General features: G+C 37.8%; 2 protein-coding genes across 3 annotated transcripts in view; one reads left to right on the forward strand and one right to left on the reverse strand.

Annotated features, from left to right (window-relative positions):
• The first annotated feature begins 409 nt into the window (after positions 1-409).
• LOC127813711 (deoxyribodipyrimidine photo-lyase) lies at positions 410-5265 on the forward strand. 2 transcript variants are annotated; one of them, XM_052354828.1, is made up of 9 exons: positions 410-891; positions 1671-2011; positions 2105-2345; positions 2638-2795; positions 2884-2947; positions 3148-3206; positions 4271-4352; positions 4437-4508; positions 4859-5265. In XM_052354828.1, exons 1-9 carry the CDS (start codon positions 565-567, stop codon positions 5033-5035), a joined length of 1521 nt encoding a protein of 506 aa, XP_052210788.1. In that variant the 5' UTR covers positions 410-564; the 3' UTR covers positions 5036-5265. The 2 variants fall into 2 exon arrangements, with proteins under 2 accessions (XP_052210788.1, XP_052210789.1); XM_052354829.1 differs by having other exon boundaries at positions 2911-2947.
• A 216-nt stretch (positions 5266-5481) lies between these two features.
• Positions 5482-14977, reverse strand: part of LOC127813710 (SNARE-interacting protein KEULE) — a 72777-nt gene continuing 63281 nt past the window's right edge. The window contains exons 14-21 of the mRNA XM_052354827.1: positions 12382-12507; positions 12197-12292; positions 10726-10845; positions 10523-10600; positions 8479-8672; positions 8040-8130; positions 7856-7945; positions 5482-5903 (exon numbers count right to left, since the gene is read on the reverse strand). Of these exons, the coding sequence (XP_052210787.1) occupies positions 5850-5903; positions 7856-7945; positions 8040-8130; positions 8479-8672; positions 10523-10600; positions 10726-10845; positions 12197-12292; positions 12382-12507 (849 nt within the window). The 3' untranslated portion in view covers positions 5482-5849. The remainder of the gene's footprint in view (positions 5904-7855; positions 7946-8039; positions 8131-8478; positions 8673-10522; positions 10601-10725; positions 10846-12196; positions 12293-12381; positions 12508-14977) is intronic.

The following is a 14977-nucleotide window of genomic DNA, read 5'->3' on the forward strand; positions in this document are numbered from 1 at the left end:
CCGCAGGGGCTCATGCAAATATTTGAAGGGTCATTGAGATCTTTGATGGGGCAATCAGAAGACTCACACGGATGCCCTAGAGAGTCATCCATAGGTACCTTCTCCACAAGAGGCATTTCTCTTTCTCTGGCTGACACCTCTCTGGGGGAGTCTCCCCCCATGGCTGGGTTAGTGCTGGGTTACAACAACACTAAGTAAAGAGTTTACTGAATTAATAGAATAGAATAGAAATTTACCTTTTTTTTTTAATGCTAAACTAAATTTATAATCTGAGATGTTTTTAAAGATTCAATTTATTAGTTAGTGCGCTGCGCCTCACAATAGAACCTACCAACCAATCAGAGACGTCGACGTGTCCATCTTTAAAACCACTAATTTAACGGTCTCCTTTCCCCCCCTCCTCCCTCTATTCACGAAACCAGCGCAGACATACGCTTCTTCTTCTCCCCTTAAACTTTGCACCTCACCGAGCTGGCTCACATTAGCCTCCTCCGACCACATCCCTCTTCACTCCCCGCGCGCGCACCCACACCCATTTCCTCGGCGTCCAAACTCCTCTCGTCTATGGCTGAAAATCCTTCTCCAACCCAATCAACCACCGTCCAGTCGGGCCGGATTAGAGTTCTCAAGGAAGGATCGAGACCGTCCGATCGAGAGATGGGGCCCGTGGTTTACTGGATGTTCAGAGATCAAAGACTGAGAGACAACTGGGCGTTGATCCACGCCGTTGATCAGGCGAACAAGGCCAATGTCCCCGTGGCTGTGGCCTTTAATCTGTTCGATCAGTTTTTGGGCGCCAAAGCGCGTCAATTAGGGTTCATGTTAAAGGGTCTTCAGCAACTTCATCGTGATATCGAAGTGACTCTTCGTATACCCTTTTTCTTGTTTCAGGCAAGGTTTTTCATGTATTTTATGGATGGTCGACAAGGATGCATTTCTTTTCATGCGGGAGAATTCGGAAAAGTTCGAATCTCTTTTATGCTTTGAAATTCTGAATTAGATAATTAAGAAAACGAAGAGTGGGGGCCTGAATTAGATAATAACTGGAGTTGTGTTCCTTGAGAACAGAGAGAACAATATCCCTAATAAACTATGTCTGGAGACTGGAGCTAAAGTATATCTTACCGTGTGACATCTTATGAACTTTTTGTTATCTTATGAGCTAAAGTATTTCTTCATTGTCATCTTATGAACTTTTTGTTATGAAGATAATGTTGGAACTTTTCTCATCATTCTCTCGCTAGAGAGTTACATCAACAAGGGCATTTGACACAACCTTTTGCCACACTGTTCTTTTGCATAGATTTTTGTATTGTAAACGTGATGTTTAGAAATTAATTGACACTATGAATGCCGTCACGAGTCTTAACTTGGCTAGAATAAGATGTAGTTGATGGTAGTGATTTAGTGCCATTAGCTCTTATTTTTGGTCAATCCTGTTAGTTCAATCAGTCTTAAGGTGGAATTGGCATATGGGCAGAAAAGCATGCATGATTTTATAGAGAAGAGACAACCCAAGAAGATGCCCTTAGTTACAAGTATGCCACCCACATCATTATGCTGAAAGATTCTGTATGCTACCAAATAATAGGCATTTCTATTTGCATAATTCGTAGACACAAATTATTATCTTTTGGAGCTTACGGGTTTTGGGGGTTCGGTTTATGTAGGGAGAAGCTATAGAAACAATTCCCACGTTTCTTGAAGAATGTGGTGCTTCACTTTTGGTTATTGACTTCTCTCCATTAAGGGAGGTTCGAGGTTGGAAAGAAGAAATCTGCAAGAGGGTGAGTGATTCAGTATCGATTCATGAAGTTGATGCTCACAATGTAGTACCTGTTTGGGTAGCATCCGATAAGTTGGAATATAGTGCTAGGACCATAAGGAGTAAGATCAATAATCTCCTTCCCAAGTATCTGATTGATTTTCCAAGACTGAGGCCTCCAATTAAGAAGTGGGCATCTCCGGGTCAGTTTGCTGATTGGGAGAAGCTCATTGCTGATGTTGTAAGGTTTGATTTTCATCCAATTTAACTGGTTTTTTTATTTTCTTTGATCAAATTAGATAGCACTGTAACATCAATAGTTCACTTTGAAATGATTAGGAAAGGTGCAGAAGTTCCAGAGCTTGAATGGTGCAAACCAGGTGAAGATGCTGCAATGGATGTCTTGATGGGAAGTAAAAATGGGTTCTTGACAAAGAGATTAAATAGCTACTCAACAGACCGGAATAACCCGTTGAAACCTAGTGCACTGTCTGGTCTGTCGCCTTATTTGCATTTTGGGCAGATTTCAGCACAGCGATGTGCTATAGAGGCGCGCAATGTCAGGAAGCTTTGTCCTCAGGTCTGTGGTTTCAAAAACCTGGGCTTTGTTGATTTTCAACCCTTGATCCCTTTAATGATCTCTTTTTTTATTCCTTTAACAATTAACTACCTTGAAAATTACAAAATAAGAGAAAGAGAGAAAATCTGTTAACTCTGTTTATTTGAAGTTGAAATACCTGGTGAGCTGTTAACCATTTATGGTTACTGATTAGCTGCATGTGTTACAATGTTCATTCTACCTCTTGCCTGGTGTCAATGGTTTAATAGATCTTGCACGTGTTGACCTCTCCTTGTATAACTGCTTTGTGAAGGCGGTTGATGCATTCTTGGAGGAGTTAGTTGTGCGTAGAGAACTTGCTGATAATTTCTGCTTCTATCAGCCTAAGTATGATTCATTACTGGGAGCATGGGAATGGGCTCGTAAGACCCTGATGGACCATGCTTCTGATAGACGAGAACATATCTATACGTGAGTGAAATTGCACCATTTTGGTATGCAGCGCTTATTTTATTGGTTTTGCTCACTTTTTGATGGTGCCCTGTGCTGATATTAATAGACTTCTACGGCCTAATGGAATTTGCAGGAGGGAACAATTGGAGAAGGCTCAAACTGCTGATCCTGTAAGTTGATTATGTTTGTTGTTGGAAAATACATTTAGAAGAGTTCAGTTTCCTAATTTTCGTTCCAGAATGGTTACATCCTTGGGATCTCCTGTTGACATTAGTGGATCCAATGTCGCATGTGATTTGGTACGGAATCTGTACATTTGTGTGCCAATGCTGCTTTAACATGATAATTGGTATCTTTCTGCGATTTCCAGCTCTGGAATGCTTCTCAGCTGGAGATGGTTCATGTCGGAAAGATGCATGGTTTTATGAGGCAAGTATCTTCTCTATGGCATCTTTAATTCTCGAAGTTGCATGTTGATGTTCTTTTTCCATATTTCGCCCGTTTTATCTTTGTTTCAGTATTTGATTTTCTTGAATACCGTTTTCTCTTGCATTAGAATCTCAATATTTTTGTGGTGATATCTTGCCATTTGATTCATTCCTCTGTGTGATTTCTATTACTCTTGGAATCCTAACTTTGATAGCCATGTTATATGGACTCTTCTATATTGGTGATTGCACTTGTGTCGAACACTAGACACATAGGATAGGATAGGATATCAGGTGTCTTGCATATGATTAGATGGGTATATGCCTAATAAATATGACAAAGCAAAATGTTCTTTTCCATGGAATTATGTATGTATGTTGTGCATAAACTCAGATCAGAACCTTATGAACGCAGGTTAAAATTGTATCATACCATATGAACACAGGTTTTTACAAAATAAATGAACAAATACATAAAATTTTGAAATTAATGTGTATCCTTGCGTACTAGAACATGAGAATTAGGCGAGGCTGAAGTTTGGACACACGCTCAATGTAATATAGGTTGCTAGCCATTTATTTGGCAGTTCTTTATGTCAAAAAAGCCAGGTCTTTTTTAGCAATTCCTTTGATAATACATTGATTGTAGGGTTAATTTCACATCAAGCTAGTTGTTCCATGATGGACTGTGGAAATCAAACTGTTAATTATGGAATGGTAGACACGAAAATACCAACGTGGCACGTGGATGATCGCATGTGCACTTTGCAGATCATAAGCAATTAAACATATAGACTTTTTACTATTAGTTTCGTTTTCATTTGGAAGGCAATGAAGAGATGTCTCAAACAATGAAATCAGAATACCAACACAAGTGTTCCTGGTCATTGTGCATCGCCATTGAGACTAAATTTTGAATAATAATGAAGCCGATGTTATATGTTAAATTTGGTCTTTATGGTTGATTTTAGTAGTGTTTTCTTTTCTTTCTTTTTTTTTTTTTTGTTCACATAGTTATATAATTTATAATGCATGTACTTACTGAAGTTAAAGAACCCTACGCAGGATGTATTGGGCAAAAAAGATTCTTGAGTGGACTAGCAGCCCTGAAGATGCCCTTGCAGTATCAATTTATCTCAATGACAAGGTCAATGAACCAAGTCTCTCTTATGTTCTGTGTATGCACCTACTTATGGCCGAATTCTTCCACTAACATTAATTGCATGTGCAGTATGAAATTGATGGGAGGGATCCAAATGGATATGTTGGTTGCATGTGGTCCATATGTGGCGTGCACGATCAGGTCTGGGTGTATTACTTTTTTTCAGATTGTTGACATTTGGATGACAATAATCAACTATTTTCGATATCTTACGCTATAAGGTATTAAAAAAAGAAAAAAGAAAAAGTGCTACATTAATAAATGACTGTTCCTGCCTGTCGCAAAGCTGAGAATCTTCATGTGTTGAGAATATCTTTTTTCGTGCAATTACACCGAAACACCTTATCCTTCTAAGTTAACAGTTCATTAGCGACGTGTTCGTACCCACCACCATCCCCCCCCCCCCCACCCTAGTGCACAGAGGTTGATAAGAGAGTCGTCCTTGTACCCTTAGAATTCCAGGGTTTGAACATTTGTAATGCTTTTTCCAGGGTTGGAAAGAACGACCAGTTTTCGGGAAAATACGGTATATGAACTACGCAGGGTGCAAAAGGAAGTTTGATGTGGATGGATATATTGCCTATGTTAAGAGGGAGGCTGGTGAAGTCAAGAAGAGGAAATTAGAAGCCGCGCCCACTGCCGCCAAGATAAAGGAGCCTCGTATTTAAGGTGGTGATTTACTTTCGATTGTATGTGGGGTTGTAACCACAAGTGTAGGAATTGTAGATTTATAAGCTTCTCCATTTCCAACATAGTTTAGATCGGTTGATGAAATAGTGTTTTTTTCAACTGTATTAAATTGACCATATGATGATGGAAATCAGCGAGAACACAGTTCTAGTAGTAGTGTTGACAACAACACCTTCAAAGGCAAATAAATGCTTCAGAAATTTATCAAGTCCGTGCATCAGATTTTAATTTAATCTTTGCGCACCCAAAAAGGTAATCCTAATCGGACACACACAAACTTGTGCTGGAGAAAGAAAGTTTGATATAAGGTTCAAGGTAAATGATTATTCAGGCCTGATCATGGATGATGTAAAGGAGGAACATTAACATACTTCAATCGAAGGAAATGAAGTCAAATCTTTAGAGAAAAATTTGGGCTTTCTATTTCCAGAGAACATCAGACAATCTTTTAACCGGTTTACTGTATCAATCAGGGAAAATAATGTACACAATGAACAGTAGTTTATGGACCAAGGGAAAAGAAAACTAAAAGAAATTGAAAAAAAAAAAAAAAACTATTTCCTATTGTTTCTCCACGATTACAATACAATACCAGAGCATAAATCTTTATCAACATAACTAACTCCTCAAGGACCCAACCTATTGATCAGCTTCAAATGTTGAAGCCAAACATTTTTACATCGCTTAAAAGAAAGGAGACCGGAGCCTATTTGTACCCATCTATGTTTACATACTGGGAAACAGGATCAGCAAAAAAATTGTGTTCCCAGCTTCTTGCTCCACCAAATTCTATTATATCTGAAGATCATCCAGTGAAAGTTCTTGAGCTGTCAGCATCTTCAGTTTCTGCAAAATATCACATGTAATTATCACAACTCAAATAAAAAAAAAAGACCATGCTACTTGTACATAAAGGGCTACATCTTGGGCTACGCACACACACAAATCACCAAAATATCCCTCACCCAATTGCAAATTTACTCCCCTAGTTGCCTCCTCTCTCCTCTTCCCCTTCCCATGGTCACCTCCAGCGATGGCCTGTCGCCACCTTCAACTTGTCACCTCATCACCTAGTGCCGCCTCGCCTCTCGTGCATCGACTGTCGTTGCATTCTCTCTCTCTATGATAGGGAGGATGCAACGACAGTCGGTGCGCGAGAGGCAAGGCAGCGAGAGGAAGGAGGTGACATGTGGTCGTTGGAGGCAGCCATGGAAAGAGGAGAGAGGAGGCAGCTAAGGGGTGGGAGTAAATTTGCAATTGGGTCATTTGTGCATGTGTGTGTGAAGTCCAAGGTGTAGCCCAATAGCATTTTTCATAAAAAAAAATGTTAGTTTCAGCAGAAACACTGCCCAAAACGAATACACAAGTACCTAAATTATAGTAAGCACTTTCCGGATCCTACAAAATGAGTGTCTCCTATAATGGCTATTAACTATATAAACTAATAGCTATTTTGAATAATGTAATTCGATGATGGACTCAGAAAGCTAGTGCGGACTGTAATGCAATTCGATGACTTAATTAGGAAGTCTTCAATATCCCATGCTATGAAAGTGGGATCAGAGACCTTTGGAGGGGGTGCAGTCAAGTGGCCAATCTTCCCTCGACCTTTGAGAAAAGTCCTCACAAGCTGGGCCCATAGCAAATAGTTCCTACCGTCTAGGCAGTAGGAATGATGCATCCCAGGCAGCTCTCCGACTCCGATTGGCAGATCAACTGGAGTTGATTCTCCAGTTGCCATGGAAAGAACAACTTTAGAGATTTCAGACATGTTCACTGGAATAATTGGTTGAACAGAAAAGAAGCAATGAAGGCTTGATCAGAGTGGTCGAGAGAAAGACCAAAAATGTGTAATAAAGACACTAGGGTTTAGGAAGGACAGGAAGGTATGTGTAATAAAGGCACACTTACAGTGCATGTACTAACAATATTGATAGTTTCTTCTCCTAATCTCTTCGCATCCACTAAGCTATCATTTAAAGTTTTATTAATAATCCCCACTCCATTCTTTACTCAATCCTTCCTTGAGTACCAAAGTTTAACCAGATTTTGTCAATATTTTAACCTTTGCTCCTACTCATTTTGTCTCTTTGAGACATACAACACTAATTTTTCTCCAAATCATCACATCCACCGCTTCCATAGATTTTCCTATATAAGTCTTGATATTCCGTGACCTAATCCTTAATCTATGATCTCAGACTAACTTCTTTACTAGCATTTGTACATGAAAATGCGAGGATCCTTGAAAATGCTACATCCGAGTGCCAGTGCAGTGGCCCCAGCTCATTTTCACTACAGACAAGTAGTGTAACACATTGCTATGAAGGGTTATGCCCCAACATTCATTTATACAGAATTCTTGTTGTTTGGATCGACAAGTTTTACATTGGCTGTCAACTTCTTTGAAAAATAAAAAAATAAAAACAGTAATGCATGCAATTTGCCATGAAAGAAAGGCCTTCTTATGGATCCACATGAAAGAAACTGACACTAGTTTCTGGCATTGAAACGAAATTGTGAGTCCTAGAGGTCCTTGTTTATTAAAAAGAAAACCAGAATTGATCTTATTAGGATAATTTGATTTTAGTACCTTAAATGAAGCTCTAAAACAAATTTTCAAAGACACGGGGATGGAATTTTTCTATTAAGTGGGGTGTGGATATTGATTACACAGATGTTCTCTTTGAAGAAAATGCAAGACCCAATATATTAATATATTTTTATGTCTGTCATGCTGCATTACCAAACAATTTGAATTGCAAATGAAGAGAATCTTAAAAAGAAAAGATGCATACCGTAATAAACTGTGGAGGGTCATCAAGACTAGATGAACCTAATACAATTTCTCTCTTTAGCTTTTCTGTCAGCTTGTGACAAACACGTAGCTGAAAAAATTAAATTTCTTGAGAACAAAATAGATGCTGTAGAAAATCAGGTATCATTAACTCAAAAGAAAGTATCTGCATGGATATATCCAACCTCGGATCTGGTTGCTCCACCAACAATAAATACAAAAATACGTTGACCCATCTTCTTGAAATCACTAGACGCGTGCTTTAGAATTGAATCACTACAAACAATGTAAGCATGAAAAAATAAGAGACCAAATGAAATGTCAATGGAATTAATGTTTGCAAAAGGATAGCAAATCATAACTTTTTTCTTTCCTTTTTTTCTCTGCAACTAGAGAAGGGTTATTTCTAAGCTTTGAGATGTGATTATGCAATCAATATCGGAGGAATAAGTAAGAGATCTATCGCATCAAAGGCACAAACAAATACAAAAACAACAAAAATGAGATGGATAGATCCAACGTTTTCAATGAAAAAGGCAGGATGAGGAATTGTGAGGTTTGCCTACTCAAAGAATGCAGTTCCAGAGTGGAAATTCCTGACAATAATGAAGTCCTCAGACAAACCTTGAATACCCATCATCAGAGCCTCGAGGCCGAGCCCATGTTGCCCGTCTTTGTCTCATTGAATGAGGAGCAGGACCTTGATTAAGTTGCATGGATGAAACCCTAGAAGACCCATGGAATGTAGGACTTGGGTCATTCATACATGGGTAGTCATTCTTTGGTAGCTCACCTTTGCTAAGCTTTTCAATAAGTTCCTGAAAGATGAAATAAATTTTAATCGAGATACTAGTTTCTTCCATTGACGTGTTAATTTGATCTTGCAAGAAAAAAAATATCATATATTGTTAATACTATTCCTGTCAATCTAGGAAGATAAAACTTTTGGCTGTCATTTGCCTCAATAAACAGAAATATATATGCTTTTCTTTGTCAAATATACTGTGAGACCTCAAAAAAACTTACATATGAGGAATGTTCAGAGAGATCAACTCCATCCTATTGCTTGAAAAACGGGAGACAAACACAATTTGCTAAACCTCATGGCTATAGGTCAAAGCTTCTCATTTCTTGAATAATAGTTAGTTGCACTTTTGGCTAATATACTGATTGCTACTAGCAAATCCTCCACATGAAGGAAAAAAGAAAACAGAAAATGAAACAGGAGAAAAGAAACCACACGTTCACGTATACAGAAAAGGAATACGTATATGATATACGATCATGGTACCTATCTTACACCAGTTTCATTTAGCTCAAAGTAAAACCATCCATACAATAGAGTAGGAGCAACTTCCAAAGACTAAAGTTCCTAAGCATTCCTAAAGTTCCTAGCTCGTACATGAGCTTTCTTTGCACGCCATTATAGGAGAGGGATTTGCATGATCTCACACGTTAATTTTGGTGCTCTCTTATCTACGATTTGTCTTGCTCAATTCATACATGATTTGCCTATCTTCCTAGCATAAGCTGTAATTGAACCACATGGTGTTCATCTTCTTCAATCTTACAACTTTTTTGTTCACTTTATAAAGGCGAAGAGAATATTTCTGTTTGTCTTTTAAGTTTTCAACCTACTTTTTTGGTTCATCTTCAGACCAAATCTAGTAGTAAGAATCAGCTCCATGAACTACTTCCTTACTTGTAAAAAGTGGCTTAAAAGACCCAATGTGACAACATCATCATCCCAACCCTTAAATCCCACCAGGTCAGGTCAGCTACTAAACCCAATATAACAGACCACTTAATATCATAAGTTCCTAAATCAGAGAATTATCTTTCCATCAAAGAAATATGGATGCTAAGCTGCAATCAGACAGAATATAGCTAGTTTGTTATGAGCCTTACAAGAGCGCAGACAGCAAAGCAACCAATCAACCAGGTGTGGCAGCCAGCAAAGCAACCAATCAACCAGGTGTGGCAGCCAGCAAAGCAGCCAATCAACTATGTGTATCAGAGGCAACCTAAAACTAAAAGGGACTAATTAGTTTCCTTACTTAGTTGATTCTTATTAGGAAGTCTCCTTAATCGGCTTATTTAGTTAATTAGGAAGTTTCCTTATTTGATGATTCCTATAGGAAGTCTCATTATTTGGTTTATTTAGTTAATTAGGAAGTTTCCTTATTTAATAAGTTAGAACTTCCTATTTAGTTGTGCCAGGGTTATTGTATATACCCTCTAGCTTGTTAAAGTTTTGGTAAGCAATAAGAATTATTTTTCAGCAATTTGCACAAGAGATCGAGGGGTTCTCTCCAATGAGCCCCAAGTTTCACCATTGCTAAGAAGGGAAGAAGAATTGACAAGGCATCTCCTTCTTGCAAGAAAATCGCTACTGACCTCATTAATCACCCTTGGACTCGATCCCTTAACAAATCTATTCTCATTCCATTTTCTTCATAAGAATATGGGCCAATATGTTAAACACCTTCTGCTTTTTATGATTTGACACTATATCTAAACTAAAAAGGTAACATATTCAAAGAACTTATGTAAAATCATAAATATGAAAGGGAGTGTAATGGAACAATATCTAGTATTCAAAATATGACTCTTTTCCTGCAGCATCGCAACAATTCAAAAAGTAAAGGAATCTCATCTTAGAGCTTACCTCTATCATAGGATAAAAGCGTGAAAGCTGCCACTTTGATTCTTCACCAGGGCGATCCTTTCTAGCAGCATGCTTCTTCTGATGTTGAAAAGGAAAAGATGGAAAGAGGGGAGGAGGTTGAGATTATATGCTTTGGAGAAAATTCCTCAACCACTGGATAAAAAATAACAATAAAGAAAAAACCCAAAACTATTTGCATTTACCTTGTGGACATCAAATTTCAGAGAGAAAGCTGCAATTGAGCTTTTCTTGGTATCTGATGACCCCTCAAGCAATCTTATATTATATACAGCATTCATATCCTCAGCCGGTAGTCTTGCTAACTGTTAGAAAAAATTGCTAATGTCAAATCGATGTCATCATGATGTACAGCATGTGAACCTGCCACTGGGCATACTTTCCATCAAAGCAGCATAACTGAAGAAATTTTCATGTTTTTCCCAAAATTCAAAAACTTTTGTGATGGATCTTCTTTCTAAATAGCAGTGGCAACCAACACATAATTTTATTCATTGAGACTGTCAATAAATCTTCTATGCGGTGTGATAAAGTGGTGGCTTACAAATTTTGTATATTTCCATGAAAACTGTAAAGTTGTACCTAACAAAGTCCAACTTTATATCATGGGTGTTAATTTGGAGCAGAGATTTAATTTGCCCCTATTAGAAATCTAGAATATTGAGATAAATGCATGCATTGGATCAAAATTCTTGTGACTTGGACTTCTTGAGAATTTCCTCAAACTTATGATGAGTAAAATGACAAATTGACACCAATAAATGCAGTTGATAGTGTGCTATCTGATGAATAAAAAGCAACAGCAGAGGAAAAGCAGCATAGCACCAGGCATGAATATGGTAGTCCCAACAGGAGAAATGTAATTTCAATAGAAAAGAAGCAGCAGCAGGGAGGAAAAATGAACAGGAAAAGATGATACAAAATCAATGAAGAAGATGCACAGAACAATATTCAGTGATAAACCTGCCAAGAATGATGAGAGAGAGAAACAGAGAGCAAATTTCTTAAAAAAATTAAATTTTGTCCATTCTCTGAATCCTAATATGTCATCATCGTCCTCAAGAAATTACTTTAACCCCACCCCTACTCACTCGGGTAACAACAGAAGCCACAATCTTGCATCATTAACACTAACAAAAATCTAAGCAAAGAAGATAACACCATAATTAGACATTACTCATATCAAAATCATTTGTCTTCACTAAAAACTTAGTCTGGTGGATCCATACAGAATAATCACTCTATAATGGAAAACCATACATAGCGATTTAAGAGAAAACGAAACTGTAAAAATTTTCACATTAGCACGTATGTCCATACAGAATAATCCCTCAAAGCAAAAGTCGTTTTGGGTTTTGACATGACTAGTGCAACAAATACAACTTTAGAAAGAAACCAGAAAAGGTGCTATGCTTTTTCACCCAGTTCACCAATGCTTGGAACATTGGCATTGTGGGGAAAAACGAAGGCAAAAGAGAATTTGCTCTGATACAAACTGAATGCAAGAGAACTGTGTCCATAACATTAGACTCAAAAGTCATTTTGGCGAGGCATTATACTAAGGAATTTGAAAAAGTTACAGTACTTTCACTTAATGAACTTAAAAGCAAATAGAAGATGGCTGTACAAGTTGAAAATAGTCAGAGAGTCATCTACCTCCATTAGCTTTGCTACTTTATCACCCTCAAACTTTTCAGGATGACACGCAGCATATATCATCAACAAGCGCAACTTATTTTCCCGTGTTACATCCTGCATAACAGAGGCGGTTCATTTAAATACAAATATAAAAGGCTTTTTATTCACAAGTACTCTTCAGTAATGACATCCTTAGTTCTCACCAGTTTCATTCTCAAAAAATTGATCACATCCTTAGTTCCTGCATCTCCAAAAACTAGGTCCTGCTCTAACTGCCCAAGTTCTTTAAGCCCCATCTCTTTGATAGTATTGTTTATTTTTCCAGCAACCTACATCATTAAAAACAATATTGCCATGAACCCATGCTTCCAAGTACAATTGTACAAAAAAGATACATTTTTCCTTGGAAAACATATTCAGAAGTTATACATTACATAAGCAAATCTAGCATTCTGAGTAGACAGGAACTGAAGCATTATATTCATTGGAACATTATTCCAAGGCAATCAGTTGTGCATTACAGAAGGATCTATGAACAAGCTAATTATTAGGGAGCTTCAAGGTAATGCCTTAGGAGGGCATTTTGAAAACAGACAACTAAAGTATCCAAAAAAACTATTGATACAACATGCATTGTTAAGCTATTTTTAAGAGAAGTGGGGAGATTGAATGGAATTCCAAATACTACTGTTTTCAATAGAGATGTTAAATTCATGGGGCACTCTTTGGAGGGCTCTATGGAGGAAATTGGGAACTCAACTAAAGTATTCTAGAACTGAAGTATTCTAGCACTTTTCATCTACAAAAAAGATGGTCAAAGAGAAACAATCAACCAAAGTTTGGGAAATATGCTTAGATGTCTTGTTGAGAATAATGTGAAGACATAAGATTTTCTGATACCACGATATGAATTTGCTTACAACAATTCAGTGGATAAGAGCATTAAAAAGACACCAATTGAAGCTGCATATAGGTTGAAACTCGACATGTGCTTGCCTTACCATAGGACACAAGGTAGTGATGATAGGGAGGCTTTTCTTGAACATATTAGGCAGGTATATGAAGATTAAAGGACGGGAATGAGGAGTATAATTTCCACAATCAACAATGCTGAGTGAAGAAATTTAGAGAGGGTACTTTGGTTTTTGTTGGAAGAAGTTGTAATCCATTAGGAGTCTTGGAAGATAATCTCACGGAAGAAGAAGGTTTATCACTGGATAAGCTGGAAAAGATAAATTCTGGAAATTATTTAAAGGTTGTAGATTATCTTGTTATCAATAAATTAAGTTGTAATCTTCTCCTATTCTATAGGAGAACATCTAGGAGATAAGTGAGCTAATATCTAGGAGATAGGTGAGCCAATAAAGTTAACTGTTTTTAGGACTCTTTCTGTATAAGTTCCATTACCATTGAATGAATTATTCACGGTAGTTTTCATTCAAGTCTCTACCGAAATTCTTCATGGTATCAGAGCCACGGTTTGTGGCAATATATCGGAAGTTCTACTTCAACTAGAACTCATCTATCATCACGATGGCCGAGAACTCTACACCAAGTGAGAGTTCAGCCTCTAATCCTCCTCCCCAGGTTAGGAATCATCATATTCCAGTCTCTACAACAGCTCTCCATAGCCATACTCTCAAAATAACCATGCATAAGCTCAATGGAACCAATTTTAGTGAATAGTCCCTAATCAGTTATGCTTGTGGTTAAAGGGAAAGGCAAGATGGGCTATCTGACCGAAGAAATAGAAAAACCGAGCGCAGAAGCAGCAATTTATGGAGTTTGAGAAGCAGAAAATGCCACAGTCATGGCATGGCTAGTAAACTCCATAGAGCCAAAGATTGGTAGGACATACTTGTTCTACAAGACAACGAGCGAGATTTGGAAGGCTGTCAAGGAGATATATTCGGATCTTGAAAACACAGCACAAAGTTTTCAAGTCTAGTCCACTATCCAAACCATAAAGCAAGGTAACAACTCGGTCACTGAGTATTATAATACCTTAGTTGAATTGTGGCAAGAGATGGATCTATTTTATGAGATCACTTGGGAAAGTCCAGCGGATGGAATGAAGTATGATAAAATGGTGGAAAAAGAGAGAGTATTTGATTTTCTACATGGCCTAAATTCGGATCTAGATGAAGTAAGGGGCAGGTTGCTTGGTACTAAACCATTCACATCTCTAAAAGAAATGTTTGTTGTAGTAAGAAGAGAAGAAAGTAAGAAACGAGTGATGCCACCTTACGCTGGACATGCCAGAAACGAAGGATACTCAACATTGAGTATGTCACGGGGAAAGGGCTCTACCTCCACCAAAGGTGAAATACAGAGAGAAAAACAATGGAGTGACCACTGCAATAAACCCTATTATACTAGGGAAACCTATTGGAAGATACATGGAAAGCCAACTTCATGGAAACCAAGGAACCAACGGAAAGGTGGTCAATCTGCATATGTTGCAGAAACGGAGAAAAGTAACTCAAATATGCCTATTTTTACAGACTATCAGTTAGAGTCTCTTCGACAATTACTAAATCATTCTAAAGGAAAAGGGAGTTCGGAAGTAACAGATAACCTTGAGATGCCTTTGGCAAGGCAAGGTAATATATGCTACTCTCTTCTATCTAAAAGATCATATACTAATTGTTGGATTGTAGATACGGGAGCTACTAACCATATGACAGGATCCCTGGAAATCTTATCTAATTTTGAACCTATGAATCAAGAAATAACAGTACTGCTAGCTGATGGTTCAAAATCCTCAGCCCAAGGAAAGGGAAAGGCTTACATATCAGG

The sequence above is a fragment of the Diospyros lotus genome, chromosome 11 (assembly GCF_014633365.1).
Source record: "Diospyros lotus cultivar Yz01 chromosome 11, ASM1463336v1, whole genome shotgun sequence".
Taxonomy (NCBI): Eukaryota; Viridiplantae; Streptophyta; class Magnoliopsida; order Ericales; family Ebenaceae; genus Diospyros; species Diospyros lotus.